The 15,611-nt window shown below is 44.0% G+C and overlaps 3 protein-coding genes across 6 annotated transcripts; 1 reads left to right on the plus strand and 2 right to left on the minus strand.

Moving 5' to 3' along the window:
• Positions 1 to 1,035: 1,035 nt before the first annotated feature.
• On the minus strand, positions 1,036 to 4,882 carry LOC112872848. The gene is made up of 6 exons (XM_025935889.1): positions 4,667 to 4,882; positions 3,724 to 3,818; positions 3,253 to 3,639; positions 3,072 to 3,157; positions 1,790 to 1,877; positions 1,036 to 1,482 (listed from the first exon to the last, which is right to left on the minus strand). The coding sequence occupies exons 2-6, from the start codon at positions 3,779 to 3,781 to the stop codon at positions 1,352 to 1,354; spliced, it is 750 nt and encodes a 249-aa protein (XP_025791674.1). The 5' UTR covers positions 3,782 to 3,818; positions 4,667 to 4,882; the 3' UTR covers positions 1,036 to 1,351.
• Positions 4,883 to 7,738: 2,856 nt separating this feature from the next.
• On the plus strand, positions 7,739 to 12,636 carry LOC112892967 (tRNA (guanine(37)-N1)-methyltransferase). Of its 3 annotated transcripts, XR_003228728.1 has the most exons (12): positions 7,739 to 7,973; positions 8,110 to 8,207; positions 8,555 to 8,659; positions 8,959 to 9,021; positions 9,105 to 9,178; positions 9,591 to 10,113; positions 10,211 to 10,297; positions 10,446 to 10,595; positions 11,055 to 11,161; positions 11,305 to 11,379; positions 12,063 to 12,229; positions 12,323 to 12,636. XR_003228728.1 is itself a non-coding variant. In XM_025960091.1 (11 exons), the coding sequence occupies exons 1-11, from the start codon at positions 7,870 to 7,872 to the stop codon at positions 12,141 to 12,143; spliced, it is 1,467 nt and encodes a 488-aa protein (XP_025815876.1). In that variant the 5' UTR covers positions 7,739 to 7,869; the 3' UTR covers positions 12,144 to 12,636. The 3 variants fall into 3 exon arrangements, 2 of the variants coding, with proteins under 2 accessions (XP_025815876.1, XP_025815886.1); XM_025960091.1 differs by having other exon boundaries at positions 12,063 to 12,636; XM_025960101.1 differs by lacking the exon at positions 8,110 to 8,207 and having other exon boundaries at positions 7,817 to 7,973; positions 12,063 to 12,636.
• Positions 12,637 to 12,800: 164 nt separating this feature from the next.
• Positions 12,801 to 14,005, minus strand: LOC112892985 (B-box zinc finger protein 25-like). 2 transcript variants are annotated; one of them, XM_025960121.1, is made up of 3 exons: positions 13,677 to 14,005; positions 13,234 to 13,569; positions 12,801 to 13,140 (listed from the first exon to the last, which is right to left on the minus strand). In XM_025960121.1, the coding sequence occupies exons 1-3, from the start codon at positions 13,857 to 13,859 to the stop codon at positions 12,895 to 12,897; spliced, it is 765 nt and encodes a 254-aa protein (XP_025815906.1). In that variant the 5' UTR covers positions 13,860 to 14,005; the 3' UTR covers positions 12,801 to 12,894. The 2 variants fall into 2 exon arrangements, with proteins under 2 accessions (XP_025815906.1, XP_025815897.1); XM_025960112.1 differs by having other exon boundaries at positions 12,801 to 13,146.
• Between the last annotated feature and the right edge of the window lie 1,606 nt (positions 14,006 to 15,611).

A 15,611-nucleotide genomic window follows, 5' to 3' on the forward strand; every position in this document is an offset into this window, starting at 1 on the left:
ATTTAATTTAGGGATCACATCAAACAGAATCTTATCATTTAGAAGTATTAAATAAAGTCTAACTATAAAACTAATTGCAGAACTCTAGTGCTAATTCACGAGACGAATTTAATGAGGTATATTAGTCCATGATTAGCGAACAATTACTGTAGCATCACTGTGGCAAATTATGGATTAATTAGGCTCATTAAATTTGTCTCGCGAATTAGCATCTAGCTGTGCAAAAAATTTTATAAACAGATTTTATTTATTACTTCTAAATAGCAAGATTCTCTTTGATGTGATGGGTCTAAAATTTAGATAGGAGGAAACGAACGGACCCTGAAATGTTTTGTCGCGGTCACGCGTCCACACTGACCGAGACCGTGATGCCGGCGGGCGAATCACGCGCTCCGCTCGACGCTCGTGCACGAGCTGCTAGTCTGCAGAACTTTCAACCAATCGACGAACCTGGCGTAGATGCACGAAACGACTACTCGTCCATCCAGCGTGAGTTTGTTTCCTCCACTCTAAAGTTTAGGACTGTTATATCAAAAAGAATCTTGCTATTTAGAAGTATTAAATAAAATCTGTTTATAAAACTTTTTGCACAGATGGGTGCTAATTCGCGAGACAAATTTAATGAGCCTAATTAATCCATAATTTGCCATAGCGATGCTACAGTAATCATCCGTTAATCATGGACTAATATACCTCGTTAGATTCGTCTCGCGATTTAACTCTGGGATTCTGCAATTAGTTTTGTAATTAGACTTTATTTAATACTTCTAAATGATAAGATTCTCTTTGATATGATAAGATTCTCTTTAATATGATACCTCTAAACTAAACAAACGCACCCTTAGTCCCCCATTTTCTAATCACTACTTGTCCCTATCAGACTCCAGTATATCAGCGAGTTTCCACGAACCAACCCGGCCCTGCTCATCTTTTCTCTCATCTGCAGCCTATGGCAGGTGAGATTAGTGCCAAGATATGAGATCCATCTAGGACCAAGCTACATGATACTATATGGTCATCAGAAACACCGTCAAGTGATATCATATAATTTCTTTTCCTGAAGACATCAGAATTTTACCATTCACACCGTCATGTAAAACCGCAAGGACCAGGGAGGTGTGTTTTCACGCTTTTAGCAAAAGCATAACAAACAGGAAGCGCGGTCGCTTCCGCTGCAACAGGTACTACAGTACTACTGAACTGTGAATCCTACATCACTCATCCACCAGAGCATAGCTGGGGAAGAAACATCAGGCCTACAACAAGCATTCTAGACACTACATGGACCGCTCCTGAGCAAGCGGCCGCCGCGAAAGAATCAGCAGAAGCGGAGCTTTCAGCCTCGGACTCTTCAGTACACTCCCAGCTGCGGGATCGCTGGCTCGTCTCTCAGCTCAAACATAACCGGATGGTTGTCCAGAGATGGGTACTGGTCGAGCTCATCATCGGTAAAAGAATCTTCAGCCAGCTTTGCTTTATCACCTGCAGAGGAACGGGCAAGTTACATGGGTAAACTGAAATATTTCAAATAGAAGAAGATACAAAAGAAACAAAAAAAAAGCTGCTCGGAGGATAGCAACCACAGGAAAAGGGTGGTAAAGGGCCTCAAATTTTAGCCAAGATAATGTAAGGGCTGGGCTCTAATCTTATACAATTTTGAGCTAAAAATGTATAAGTGCCAAATTGGATTGTGAAGAGAGCACTAGGGTCATGATCCGTTACCACCCCTAGTAAAACACTGCTGAAAAAACATGTCAGAGAGGGAAGGAGGGAGGGAGGAGAAACCGACCTGAGCGAGAGAGACCCCAACTGATGTCTGGGAGAATCTCTGGTTCCAGCTCCAGCCCTTTCTCTTCTTCAAAGAACTTGTCAACCTCCTGAATTGTAAATAGACGCATGGAATTACATTTCTGATAGCACAGGTAAAAGAGAGGGAAAGAGATACATGTTGCTTATTTGCTTTAATGTTTAGGCTTTGGATGAATTAGCTAATAAGAGCCAATCAAAATTTGTAATGCGTAAATTCATTGTGTTGGTGTCAGTGAATGACCAAGAGCAGGACATAACTCAACCCGTATACAGATGACCACAGAGAAACACAAGAAATAACATGAATTAACTGTAATTGAACTTCTAGAGATGCTACATTTCATCAACCCATGAGCTACATGGAAGACATGTCTTTTTTCCCCTTAGGCCTTGTTCGGTTAATCCAACTTGTAGAGGGATTTGGTCACTCCCAACCCCCTTCAAACCAAACAAGCACATAGAGGGGAACACTTGGTGAAACAGGTCAGAGTTGATTTGCTTGCTAAAATGCATGGCAGTGTCATATCTACCAAATGCTTAGGACTTCTTCTGATGTCATATCTACCAAATGATCTAAAATATGGAAAAATGCACTGGTGGCATTGCTTTACATTTCAGACTATACTTCTTGGTAAGTAAATGTTGGAAGTAAAGAGCCCGATTCAGAATTTGCCAGAATAACCATCTAACAAATATATCATGTCAAAACTATTACTATTTTACTACTGGAGCAACCGAACAATATCGAGCTTGTCCATCAATCTATGTAATCTTCTGTGATAGAAGACATGAGTAGTTCCCATTTCAAGACATATGGATGGCTTACCAAGATCTCCTGATCGACTTACTAGACAGCTTTACGTAGCAGAACAAGCACAATTTACCATGCAAGTTTCTATTCCTTGCTTATTGCTAATGAAATATAATAGGCAAAACTATTAAATAAATGCACCAAGTTGACACTAGAAAGCTAGGTAATAAATTATTTTACTCATACCCCACAACCAGCGGTCCAATTAGCACTATATAGGAGAATTATGCAACCAAATGGCAGGGGACATATAATTCTTTGATTTCATATTTAATAACATTTTGTTGGCTTGATTATGAGTTTGCATGACAATAGTCTTATAGAAATGGAGAATGATTATTTGAAAAGTGAATATGCATTTGTTGTACTTGCACAAGTTCCTGATAATATACTTCAACCTTAGAAACAACCTGCATGCATTGTGAAAATACGGTGCTATTGGACAACGTACCATTGCTGGAAACATCACACGATCAAATACCATATTTGACCAGCCATCCAAGGCTGACATCACATTCGCCACTTTCTTCTTGACACCTATATAACATGCACAATCAGCCATATATAGCTATAAAGAAATGCAACCCATATATGGAAGAACCAAAAAGAGCAATCATAAGATATATTCTTACGTTTGTCTTGCATATCCTTATCTGCCTTCTGATGATCATAGAAGTGAGCGCCCTCCACACCATCCTTAGCCCATTCATGGCATTTTTTCATCTCTTCATCAGTTAGTATATTCATTGGGTTCTTAATCACGTCATGTTTGCCCAGAGTACACCTTTCTTTCAAGGTAGACCTCTGTTCTTTCAAGGTGGGCCTGTCCTTGCTTTGAATTGTGTTGGTCACATTCTGAAGAGCCTTCCGCTGTTGGGACCTCTCTTTCATGGATCTGTCCTTCAGAGCAGTGCCGTTGGCAAAGTTGGACACATCCTGAAGAGCCTTCCGCTCTTGAAGCCCGGGCTTCTTCTCTGATGGCTTCAGTGGTTTGGCCCTTGGTGCATCAGACCTCTTGCCTGAACAAGCAGATGAAACATGTTTTTTATCTGTTTTAGGAGAGTTCATTTAGCCAAACTAGTATTGAGAAAAAGTAATCTCACCTCTATGTATATGCATGTTCTCATCAAGAAGAACTGCTGCTGGAGTTGGGAAAGCCATGACTGAACAAAAATCTTCTTTTTCTTCCTTGAAAGCCCTGAAGTTCAATTGTTCGACAAAGGGAAACTGATCAGAAATATCGAAACAATAAACAACTTAAATTTCATTATGCTATTGTGCTGCAGAAACAAAAAAAAATCGTGAAATGAGCTATGCAGGTGCTAATCTAAGATAGACTGGTGTAAGTACCACTAAAACTGCAAGCGAACTAAATAAGAGAGGTACAGAATGAGGGGCAGACTTGCATTTCACTTACAAAGATAGATTCTGAAATTTGATACAACAAAAGGTTCATAGCCAGCAACTGAGCAGTTTTCAGAGAGGAGAGACCGCGTGCAACGGTTCTGGTTTTGTGACTAAACTATCTTTCTTTGAGCACCAATGTAATAGCAGTTCCCATGGAGATGACCTAGGGACTAGCACCAAAGCCTGGACCAGCCACTAATTTAGTGCAAGCTGCAGCCCAAGAACATCAAAGCACACACATTGTGACACCGTCTATCAAGTCAGGCAAGACCTGACTGAGATTTCACAATCAGCCGTTCAGCTCACAAATTAACAACCAAAGAATTCCCTCTTCGCTTTCCTAACTGACAGATTAAAACTCACACGCGGATGCACCTGGAGTCCTTTGGGGGCCATCGCATGACCCCGTTACCGCTGAGATCTCGGGCGGGCTCAAGAAGCGAGCCATACGGAGGGCTAATCTAGTGCTAACAGCGAACAAATCCAAAGTCACGGCATTCCAAGAACGACCGGACCGGAGTACAACCGGAACATTAGGGTTTTGCCTCGGTTGTGTTCGCATCACCGCAATCGGGGGCGCGCAGGAAACTGGAATCGATGGACGCAAAAACTCTAGAGAGAGAGCGAGCTAGGGTTTACCAGCACAGGAGAAATCAACCAGACCGGTCGATCTCCGCTCCGGGGCCCAGCAGCAAAGAGGAGGGCGACGGTAGCGAGGAGGGGAGAGGGAAGAAGAGCTCGCGGCGGCGCGCTCCGGTGTGAGTCGTCGGCGGTTGCGCGGGGGGAGGAAGGCTTCCTGCTGCGTTGCTGGGAGAGGAATTTTGGGGGACGGAAGCGTTTTCGGGGCGGCGCGGCGAGGAGGGCGAAAGGAAACAGGAAAGGGAGCGCCCCGCGCAACGGTCGGATTTTGGACCGTGTCGGCGGCGTGCAGAAAAACTCTGTTGCATTTTTTTTACCCTCTCGAGCTTTGGGCCGTTTCTGGGCTGCTCTACTACCCCCAGGCCCGGTTATCTTGGATAGGAAGCGAACAGAACGGAAGCTAATACTGGGCCGGCCCATGAAGGTGCAGAAACCCTAATCAGGAACCCTCGTGCCCGTGCGTATATATACTGACTCGACCGGGCTTCCAAAGCCAGGGTCGCCTCCGCCGCCTGCCTCCGACGTTCGCTACGGCATCCATGTGGTTCTCCTCCGTTTCGATCTCTTGCATCTCTGCTCCGCTGCTGTGTTCGGCCACTTCTTCGTATCTGTGTTGTTTTTCTAGAACTTAGCAATCGCCTGGTTTTGGTTTGAAGCTTGCCTCTTGTTCTGGAATCCTGTTTATCTGGACATCAAATTGGTGTATGGTTTGCAAGATCAGCTTCTTGTTTGGACCTCGAAACAGTCCGGTCCAGTCAACCGGCAATCATCCTGCCATCTTGCGAGATTGAACCCCAAGCCAGCTTAAACTCACCTGGATCTGACACCCTCGGTGATTTTCTGGGCCCTTTTGGTTGGCACATGCCTTCTTTTCCAATTCATGCATCGTCCACCATTTCGTTTTCTTTTCAGTAGTTGTTTCCGATAATGTTCTATTATTGAGCAAAGCAAACGCACTCTGTCCCAAAACCTCACAATGTTTTGTGGCAATTTCTTCGTTTGCGATAGGGATGAAACCAAAATCTCGTCCGTGAGGGAGGCTTCCTATGATCTCGCGGAGGAATTTTGGAAACATTCGTTGCGAAAAAAACGTAGCTCTGTTGTTTTGTGTTGAATCTGTTTTATGAACAAAAGGAATAAATGCCGATCCGAACAGATTTAAATTTCTAATTGTTTAAATCCGGGACCTTTTAACTGTAAACGAAATTTGAATCTACGCTGAAACTTTGCACGATCAGCTTCTTGTCTGAACCGCAAACTTAATCCGGTTCAGTCAATCGGCAATAATCCTGCCATCTTGCAAGATAGAACACCCCAGCTTAAACTCACCCGGATCTGACACCCTGTGATTTTCTGGGCCCTTTCGGTTGGCACATTGTTTCTCCAACCATGTTATTTCATCGAGTTTGATCCAGCTTTGCAGTTCTGTTTCTGTGGAGTCGAAATTAAGCTCCTCTTTTTTTAGCTGAACATAATTCGCAACCAATGGACGCAGTTCAGCAACTATAATTAACACTGGAGCTAAGTGATTGTTTAACAAAATTATCATCACACTTGGACCAAACAAGTGAATCATCGCTGGAACTGGAAGCTTGCTCCGGCTATCATGAACTTGCCGGCTGTTTGAAGTAATTGTCAAATTCTTCCAGACGTCAAATGAATGCAAATTTCACATGTTTGGTTAAACATGCGAAAAGCGTCTCCAAAAGGACAAGAAAATCACAAACGATGGAACAGGCTCTAACCCATTGGATAGTTTTGGGATTACTGTGAAACAGAACTGCACAACATGGTCAGTTGGTCACGGACAGATTCACAGATGCCTGTGGAATGCAGGAGCAACTATTGCAGAGGAGTCTCTCATCTGTGTGGAGATGGACGGGCGATGGTTAATACAACAATGCCAAATCTACCTCAGGATCAAGGCGCCATGGAAGCTGAAGTTTTTTTTTTTTCCTCTGAGAGTATGGCACATCTGAGAATGGTAGGGAATCCTATCGAGATTGGGCTTCAGGCAAGAGCCAGCCCATGAATGCTCAATTCAGCAACGGTGGGCACAGCTGAGAAGGTCGTTCTCCGACGTGCGGCATAGGGAATTGACACCTTTGTTCGTCCTCACGTGTGGAAATTTGGAAGAACCGCAATGCACGAGTCTTCCGGGGAGATATGAGCACTCCGATATGGGTTCATTAGAAGATCAAAGCCGAAGTGAATCTTTGGCTGCAGGAGGGCGCAACAAATTTGGGTTCTCTACAATGTGTAATAGATCCCCAGTAGTATTCTATGCCGTAGTTAGACCCAAACACAGTAGAGTTCAATCTACTGGTCAGCTCCAGGTGGAAGCTCTTTCTAGATCCGCCCTTGCGTCAGGTCGCTTTTCTATGTGTAGAACACCTTGTAATCGGTGTGTTTAGGTTCGTACACAATGATGTAGCTCAATGTGTTGCAAATTTTATCATTCGTTTTTAATACAAAAATACACAGTGAGAAAAAATTTAGCTCTCCTCGTTTTAGTACCAAGCGAGGTACAATTAGTAGTGGTAATGGATCATGTAATCTAATCTAGTACCCTCCTCACAATCCAATTTGATCTTTATATATTTTTAGATCAAAATTGTATAAGATTACAGCCTGACTCTTAAATTATCTAGGCTAAAAGTTAAGCCGTGTGTACAATATACAAATCCAGTAAAGAAAAATCATCTTAATTTGTGTTTCCTTTTGCTAGTAATTCGAGTTGGTGAGATTTGGTTACACCGAAGAGATGGAATATGCCGCGTGCATGCGGGGATTATGGAATGGGTGGTCTCAAAAGCATCGACCATATCTATCCCAAATTTCAGTCCTGATTGCATTCTCCTCCTTTAAAACATAACTCCTAAGGGAATTCTTAATCCAAAATCACCTCAGAACTAGGAACACATAATCTTTTTTTTTTGAGAAACCAGAGAAGAGAACATTTGGACAGACATTGGATAATGGATACCCAGAAAGGACATTTCTACCCCAAAGCCCGTGGACGTTGAATTTATCTGGGCGGGCCTGGCAAGGCCGCAAGGGAGCCCGTGTCGGCCCATTGATCACAGATACTCCCGCTCCGGCTACCACGTCGTCCACCACCACGCTCGCCGCCTCCCGAGTTCCCCGGCGGCCAAAACCCTAGAACCCCTGCAAGGACAGAGGGAGAGAGAGAGAGATAGGCAATGGAAAGGCTAGACGAGAGCAAGTTCGAGCAGCGTCTGGAGCTGTGGGCGCTACGCATCCCCCGCGAGCTCGCTTCCGCCGTCACCCGCCTTCTCCGCTCCGGGTAACGCAAATCCTTGGTCTAGAGTCCAATTCAATTAATCTTAGAACAGGAGACACGAAATGATGAATTAGCTACAGACCTATAGCATCCGTTGCGTTTGGCATCATTGTTTTTCTCTCCTCGTATGTGATTTTAGCTATCTACTGGATAAGCCACGGATTAAGCCTGTAGTTGAGGACCCCGAGAGCGACAAGAACCGGCTCGTCGTGCTGTCAGAGAGGATTCAAAAGCCCGGTATGTTGATTCTAGAGGTGGAGCCTGTCGATCGAGATTTTGGGAAATGAAGCTTGTGCTTGAATGTGGCTTAAATTTTCCTTTAAGAACTAAGCAGACATTGTTGTCACCAAGTTACCAATCATCTCGGAATAGCCTGACACAGTGATATGCCGCTACTTTCATTAAGGTTTTAAGGCTATTTGAAACTTGTCCTGTAACTCCGAAAATCTTAAGTAACATAATTTGCTGTACTGATTAGTCTCTCCGTCTCAAAGGATAATAACTTATCCATGTTAATGTTGGAACTTGCCCTTGCATCAATCAGTGGAATGCTTATGTTAACGTCCATTGTATTTGCTTTGTAGATTTGTCTGGCATGCCACATCAGATGCATGATTCATTGAAGCAACTATGCAATGTTGATGTTGTACCTTATACATTGACTCTTGGATATTCGTACTGGAGTGCAGGTCAGTTTGCCATCTTTTCTTTATGATCTGATTTCTTTGCTATTTTTGTATTCTGCTGTTTTGTGCTACCATATCACTTTCCGTATTTTGGTCTTCTATTAACTTTGCATAAAACTAAAAAGTATTCTTCTTCTTGACTGAAACAGAACATCACATTTCACTCATTACTGACTGCTCTTTACCACTGATGTTAACATTTCCCCTTTATATTTGCAAGCTTTTAAGTTGACAAGCCAATTTAGCCTTTTTTTTAGTTTCTTAATATCACGGGTTTGGTCAATGCTTTCTATTTCCAACAGATCACATTCTGAAGCAAATCCTGCCTGCTGGAGTGGAGGTACCCTCTTCATTTGAGACAATTGTTAAGTATACTAAACTTTATGATGCGTTCTTCCACTTTTTGGTGTGATCTTGTTACTAAAATTGTTTTGTATGATAAGTGCAGGTCATGTTGCTCATCTGAACATATCTGATGACTTGCTAGCATATAAAGATGTCATAGCAAAGGTTATCTATGATGTAAGCATGCCTTTCTCTTTCTGAGTAACTTGTTCTATTTGTACATTCTTTGACTTTGTCTCTCAACACGTGCATGCATAACCATGGCATGAAAATGGACCATTGTAAGGTTCATGCTTAAACTTGCAAGCTCCATAGATCGTCTCATACAGATTTGGAAATATACTGAATTAATCTTCCTCCTCACTGTTGGTTGGCTGGGACCATGCAATTTACATGAAAGTAGGATTAAACGAAATGGTACTGTGAGCAGTTAGCGGTGAAAACATTGGGCAATCTCATTAACATATATGAAATTGTTGCTGCATATCTTGACCATTTTATTGGTTAAATGATCAGAATATGTGAAAACGTCATAAGTCATTCCATATTTCCATATCCACTAAACATTTACATTCATGTCTATATGCAGAAGAATTATCCTAGGATACAGACGGTGGTGAATAAAGTTGGGACAATTACAAATGAATTTAGAGTCCCAAAGTTTGAGATCTTAGCAGGGAAAAATGATATGGTTACTGAAGTTAAACAATATGGCGCAACATTCAGGCTTGATTATGGTTTGGTCTACTGGAATTCAAGACTTGAACATGAGCACATCAGATTGGTTTCCCTTTTCAAGAAAGGAGACGTTATATGTGACATGTTTGCTGGCATAGGTCCATTTTCAATCCCGGCTGCTCAGAAAGGATGTGTTGTGTATGCAAATGACTTGAATCCAGACAGTGTTCATTATCTAAGAACAAACGCAAAGATTAACAAGGTGGAGGACTATATATTCACCTATAACATGGATGCTAAAGTGTTCATGCGAAGTTTGATGAGTGTGCCTGGTTCAGAAACTAAATCAGACTCTCAAGTTGCGGCTGATGAATGCTATCCTAAAGGAGGGATCCCTGCTAATGAATATTCATCTTCAAATGGAAATCATAATGGTGCTTTTTTTTTTCTGAAATTTGTATTCTTCTCCGTCTACTGATTTCTTGTGCTCCTCCACAACACTAACTCTGCTGTTTCTCTACTTTTTTCTAGATGTTCAAGAGGACGGTCAAAATAGTGCAAATGACTCCTCTATGGCAAGTACTACTGCCAAAAAGCGACAACAAACTTCAAAAGAAGGTAACTATACTGTATGTATTCTGCAATGTCTCTAGTAAGTTCAGTGTAAACTTGTAAAGAGGTCTATTATATGTTCATGTTCAAAGTTTCGTCTAAGAGTTATTTTCAACTCTAATTCAACAACTTTCTACTTGATGTCTTTCTATAGGTGAACTTGATTGTCAAGATGGAGATGCTAGTCAAATAAAAAAAAGAAACAACAAGAGAGTAAGAGGATCAGGACCACCACCCACAAAGCCGTGGGAACACTTTGATCATGTACTGATGAATCTACCAGCTTCTGCTCTGCAGTTCCTCGGTACTGTTTTATCTTCCCCATTAAGCTTTTCCATTGTAATCTCATTGAATTGAATTCCCTGCCTTAAAATGTCATTCCCTGCTTGTGAATCCAAAATTTAGAGCTGTGACATTGTAAATTTGCGTGACATGACTTGTCTACAATTGAGTTATATCACTTGAGGCAAACTCTTCTTCACAGAGAACTTCATGCTGTATTTCTGGTCTAAATCAATATCCATCATGTGTTTTGCCCATTGGCAACTAGAAGCTTCTTTGGTGCTGTGATGGCAGGATTTTATTTTCTACATTAAATATTTTAGAATTCTTCCTACAGGTAGCAAATATGTAGTCACCATTTGTATTTGAGCAAAAAAAATATTTAGCCACCATTTGGAAGAATATTCTGTGCATTCCGTCTTCATTATTAGGTAGCTTCAGTTGCTTTGAGTTTGTTAATGATATATGGACCTTTCTGCAGATTGTTTTGATGGTCTTATCCAAAAGAAACACTGGACAGGATCACTACCTTGGATACATTGTTATTGTTTCATCCGATCAACTGAATCTGAGGAATCAATACTATCTGTAAGTTTGCCCCTATTTGATTATTTCTCGGATGTGATAAATTGTTTACTTGATTGCTCTGCCATTTATGCACCACCTTTACTCACTGTCAGCTGTGTGGTTTTTGCTCTTTCATTTTAACATGAGCTCTTTTACCTATTCAGGAAGCACAGAATAGATTGAATGCTAAGATAGCAGAACCGATATTCCATAGGGTTCGTGATGTTGCGCCAAACAAGGTATATGTTGTGCCTATGCACTATTCAGGCTACTTGTCTCCTAGACTAGATACACACTTTTCTGTATTGTTGAAGTTAACATATGGCCTTGACCCAAAATTTTAGGCTTAGGCTAAATGCCTAAATATAAGCTGCAAAATCAATACACCCTCTGTTTTTAAATATATGACGTTTAGGACAGGTTAAATAGTTCAGAAAAAAAACTAATTAGCTTGTCCTAAACGTCATATTGAAAAAGGAGGAGCTATAATTCCTCATAGTGAATGATTTTCACAAACACCGACAGATATTTCCATGGCGAAGGTTATAAAATGTTGATTTGAGAAAATAAGCCTTCTTTGGGATTGAAACTTGGATCAAGTTTTTAAAAAGTTTCTATGCCGTTGATCCTTACTGTGTCACTGGTAATAGGTAACTTTGCATCAATTACTGATACAAAATAAACTATTTGCCTGAAAGGTTAAGGCCAACTTCGTAAAATCTGGGCAAGTTGGCAAGCAGTGGGGAGCCTAATGAAAATATGTTTTTTCTTCTGGAACAGTAGGAAAATCACTTAGATTTAGTTGTATTGGCCATGACCAATATTGAGCTAATGCAAGTTGAGATCATTTTAGTTTCAATAGGCTGACACAGTGACATGGATTTGTTGTGACAATTAATTTAATGTTTGACAATTGATGCAGGCTATGTTTTGTTTAAGCTTCAAGCTACCCATGGAGTGTCTGAAGGAGGACAATGAAAATCACATCCAATCAGTTGTCTAGCAGACGCTGCCATACTGTGATGCCTAAGTTTTAACTGTTCCGCCTGCGGTTTTTGGAGCTTTACTAAAGAAACTGGAACTGTGCTGGTAATTCTGGGGTTAGCTGTTGTAGATAGATCTGAATCACCATTTCATGGTGAAGAGGGATTACCAGATTATTTCTGATGCTCTGGTTATCAGCTTTGATGTAGCCACGGAAGATGCTTTGGTGGCTGCAATCAAGACGTTGGTAGTAGCACCATCTGATTCAGAAGCATGGTACCATTGGTTTACAGGAAGTGCACGGTTATGCTGTTTTTGCAAGGATTTGTATCTTCAGCCCATCTTGACTCCAAAGCTTTATCATTGTTCAAGTTTAGATTTTTTTTTGCCATGTCAAAGGCGTCGCAGAACATCCCAAGTGTATGCCTTGTCAATGTCACATAGTTTTACTCTGATGGATTTGAAGAGAATAGAATATGGTCAGAATTCAGAGATGTTAATACTTCATAGTACTTGTGGTCTCTTCTCGACTAGTGGAAGTGTTTCAACTGTTTCCAGACAAATTTCATATTAAAAACATCGAAGTGTCACACAGGCTGTTACTAGCATATAAGCAACAAGTTGGCTAGAATTATCATGTTCAGTTGTTCACAATTGAGCAATACTACAGTCAAGATGCACAACACATGACACTAGCTTGTACACAGTAGAATTCTTCTGGTATACAACACCACCACAGGCGAAGAAACAAAACTCTCGCGCTCTTTCTTTCAGCCAAGGTCAGGGACGATGAGGTAGTCCTCGTCGTCGGTGACCTCGATCCGGGCCTTCTTGCTCTGGCGCACCCCGGCGCCGGCTTTGCTCGGCCTGTAGTACGCCGCGTCGCTTGCCGCCTGGGATCCGAAAAGCTCGGGGACCTCCGCCAGCGCCCTGCCGGCCTTGGGCGCCGCCTGGTCGTGGAAGAGGTCGATGTCGGCGAACCACTCGAGCTCCTTGAACCCGAGCGGCGACTCCTTCTGCAGCTGCAAATTACAAAAGACCATGAGATGGGAGACCCGGAGGAGCGCGAGTTCTTGACATGGACCGGGGCTTGTGGTCTAGCGTCTTGCCTTGTCGCCGGACTCGTAGTCGGAGAACTGGAGGAGCTCGTCGACGGCCCAGCCTTGCGGCAGGAACGGCGGCGGCGAGGGCACCTGCTGCGCCGCGGCGGAGACGGCGGGCTGCGGTGGCTCGACGGTGGCCTTGGGCGGGGCGTGGTGGTGGTCCGAGTCGTGGGCGTCGCTGGCGTCGCTGCACGCGGACGCGGAGGCGAGGCCGACGCGGATGCCGGTGGCGAGGTAGCGCTGGTGGTTGCCGGAGAGCGTGCCCGGGACGTGGATGGGCTCGTCGCAGTCCCGGCAGAAGAGCGCCCGGTCCTCCACGCAGAAGATGAACGCCGCCTTCTCCTGCGACAAGCGCGTAGCCGTGGCGTGTCAGTCGGGTAACGCGCGTGTGCTGCGTGCATAGCCTAGCCTAGCCAGCTAGCACGGTCGATCGATCGGCGAGGACGAACCTGGCAGACGTCGCAGCGGGGGAGCCTGGCGGAGAGCGCCTCGAGCGGGAGGCGCTGGTGCTTGCTGGCGAGCTTGTTGGCGGCGTGGATCTCGACGTCGCAGCGCGCGCACAGCGCCGCCTCGTCGGCGCAGCACACCACCGTGGCCGCCGCGGCCTCGCACGCGTCGCACTGGATCTTCATGGCCGCCGCCCCCACCGTAAACCTCTCTCAGCTCGCCGCTACCCTCCCTGTCTCGCGACACCTACAAGCCAATGCCAGGACGGACGGACGAAGAAGAAGATAAGGCTCGCCTGCTGGAACCAACCCGGGCGGTGGTGGAGGAGGGGAGATCCAGCGGGCGGCGAGTGGCGCATATAAGCCGGCCACGCGAGCACGCAACGCCCGAGCAATCAGTGAGCTGCCGCGCGACGCGAGCTTGTGGTGGAGGACTCGCCGGGGAGACTTGTGGCCACGGGCGCCCGGCCCGTCTCCCCCCCTCGTGCAGTGTAGCCATGCCGGGAGCTCGCGTGGACGCGCTGATTTTGATTTGATTTGATCTGCTGACTCGGCGGGCCGGATCGCCGTATTTCCGATTAGAAAAGAAAGATCCGGGGCAACTCATGGTCGCCGGAGCTTCCGGGCATGTGCTACACGAAATAAAATCTGGAATTTTTCGTTCCTTTTCTGGAAACGAGAACGTAGATGCACTGACAGTAGCTTGCTTCTGGCCTTCTGGGTGGACGAAAATACCTCTGCCACAACAATTTCGTGAATGGGTGTAGGGTACGTTCCCATGTTCGTCCATATAAATCTTGGATTGTTTGCTGAATGGATATATGTAGGTGCTAGCATGCTCGTCCATGCTTATATCAAGCATGTACTGGTTGAGAAGTTCAAGAACTCAGTATTTATCCGTAGTCCATGCCTATTTCTCTTCTTGATTTATCTATTTTGGATTGTTCATTTGTTATTTTTTCCCCTATGTGTCGAACGGTTGTGGACTTGCATTTGTTTGCTGGAGAAGCAGTTAGTTAGATAAAGCGCCCTTGTCAACGGGAAAAAAGGCCCCGTTTCCCTCGGAAAGGTCATGAGCACACACCATCATTCGGCAACGCCAAGCAAGTTGCTCTCAGCTTGTGGATGGGGTTTTTCTCCGGAGGCCCCAACGGAGATGTTAATTCGGTTATGTTAAAGGCCGCGACTGTGCCACACCATCACTGTTCTTATTCTATTGCGGCGCCGTGACTCGGTTTCGCGGAGTGGAGAGCGCGCGTGCCCTCGGCAAGTTGGAGAAAGTACGCAGAACGCCATCGTTTCTCACACATTTTGTGTTTCGTTTCTTTTGCCTAGAAACAGATCACGCATCTAAGACAATCTTACGATTGACAAATCCTACGATTCAAGAAACTGTGCTGATCGATAAATCCTACGATTGATAAAGTAAGCATAGACATTCCGTTTATCAATAGCATGTCGTCCACAATTGGAAAAAAAAGCCTGAACTAACACACATGCAATGTTGAATTTCTGTAGTATGTTGCAGTGCAGTGGATTGGAGTTTTCGAAACGTGTTTCACGCGTAAATTTGGTACTATTTAATGGAGAGAGAGGAAGAAACAATAGCATTTGATCTCGCAACAACAGCTAAGGAAAGAATCTTCTAGAACAGTGAATGAAAATCCATCCAGGCAGGTTAGGACTCCCTTACAAAACGAAGAGAACTCGATGGCTGCAACCCCAGCATTCTACGCCGTGAGCTACGAATTGAATACCAGCACAGTACTAGTACCATCGAAGCAATCTAATCATGGATCAATCATGATACTATAAAAGTAGAAGAAACCCTTTATTACCAAGATTAGACATACCGTACTCCTCACGGAGGTCCAACTTGACAGGCCAAAAAATTTGACGAAAGGGGGTGGAGTCCTATTTCTTGATAAAAGGAAAATA

Source organism: Panicum hallii, chromosome 1 (assembly GCF_002211085.1).
Source record: "Panicum hallii strain FIL2 chromosome 1, PHallii_v3.1, whole genome shotgun sequence".
NCBI classification, from domain to species: Eukaryota; Viridiplantae; Streptophyta; class Magnoliopsida; order Poales; family Poaceae; genus Panicum; species Panicum hallii.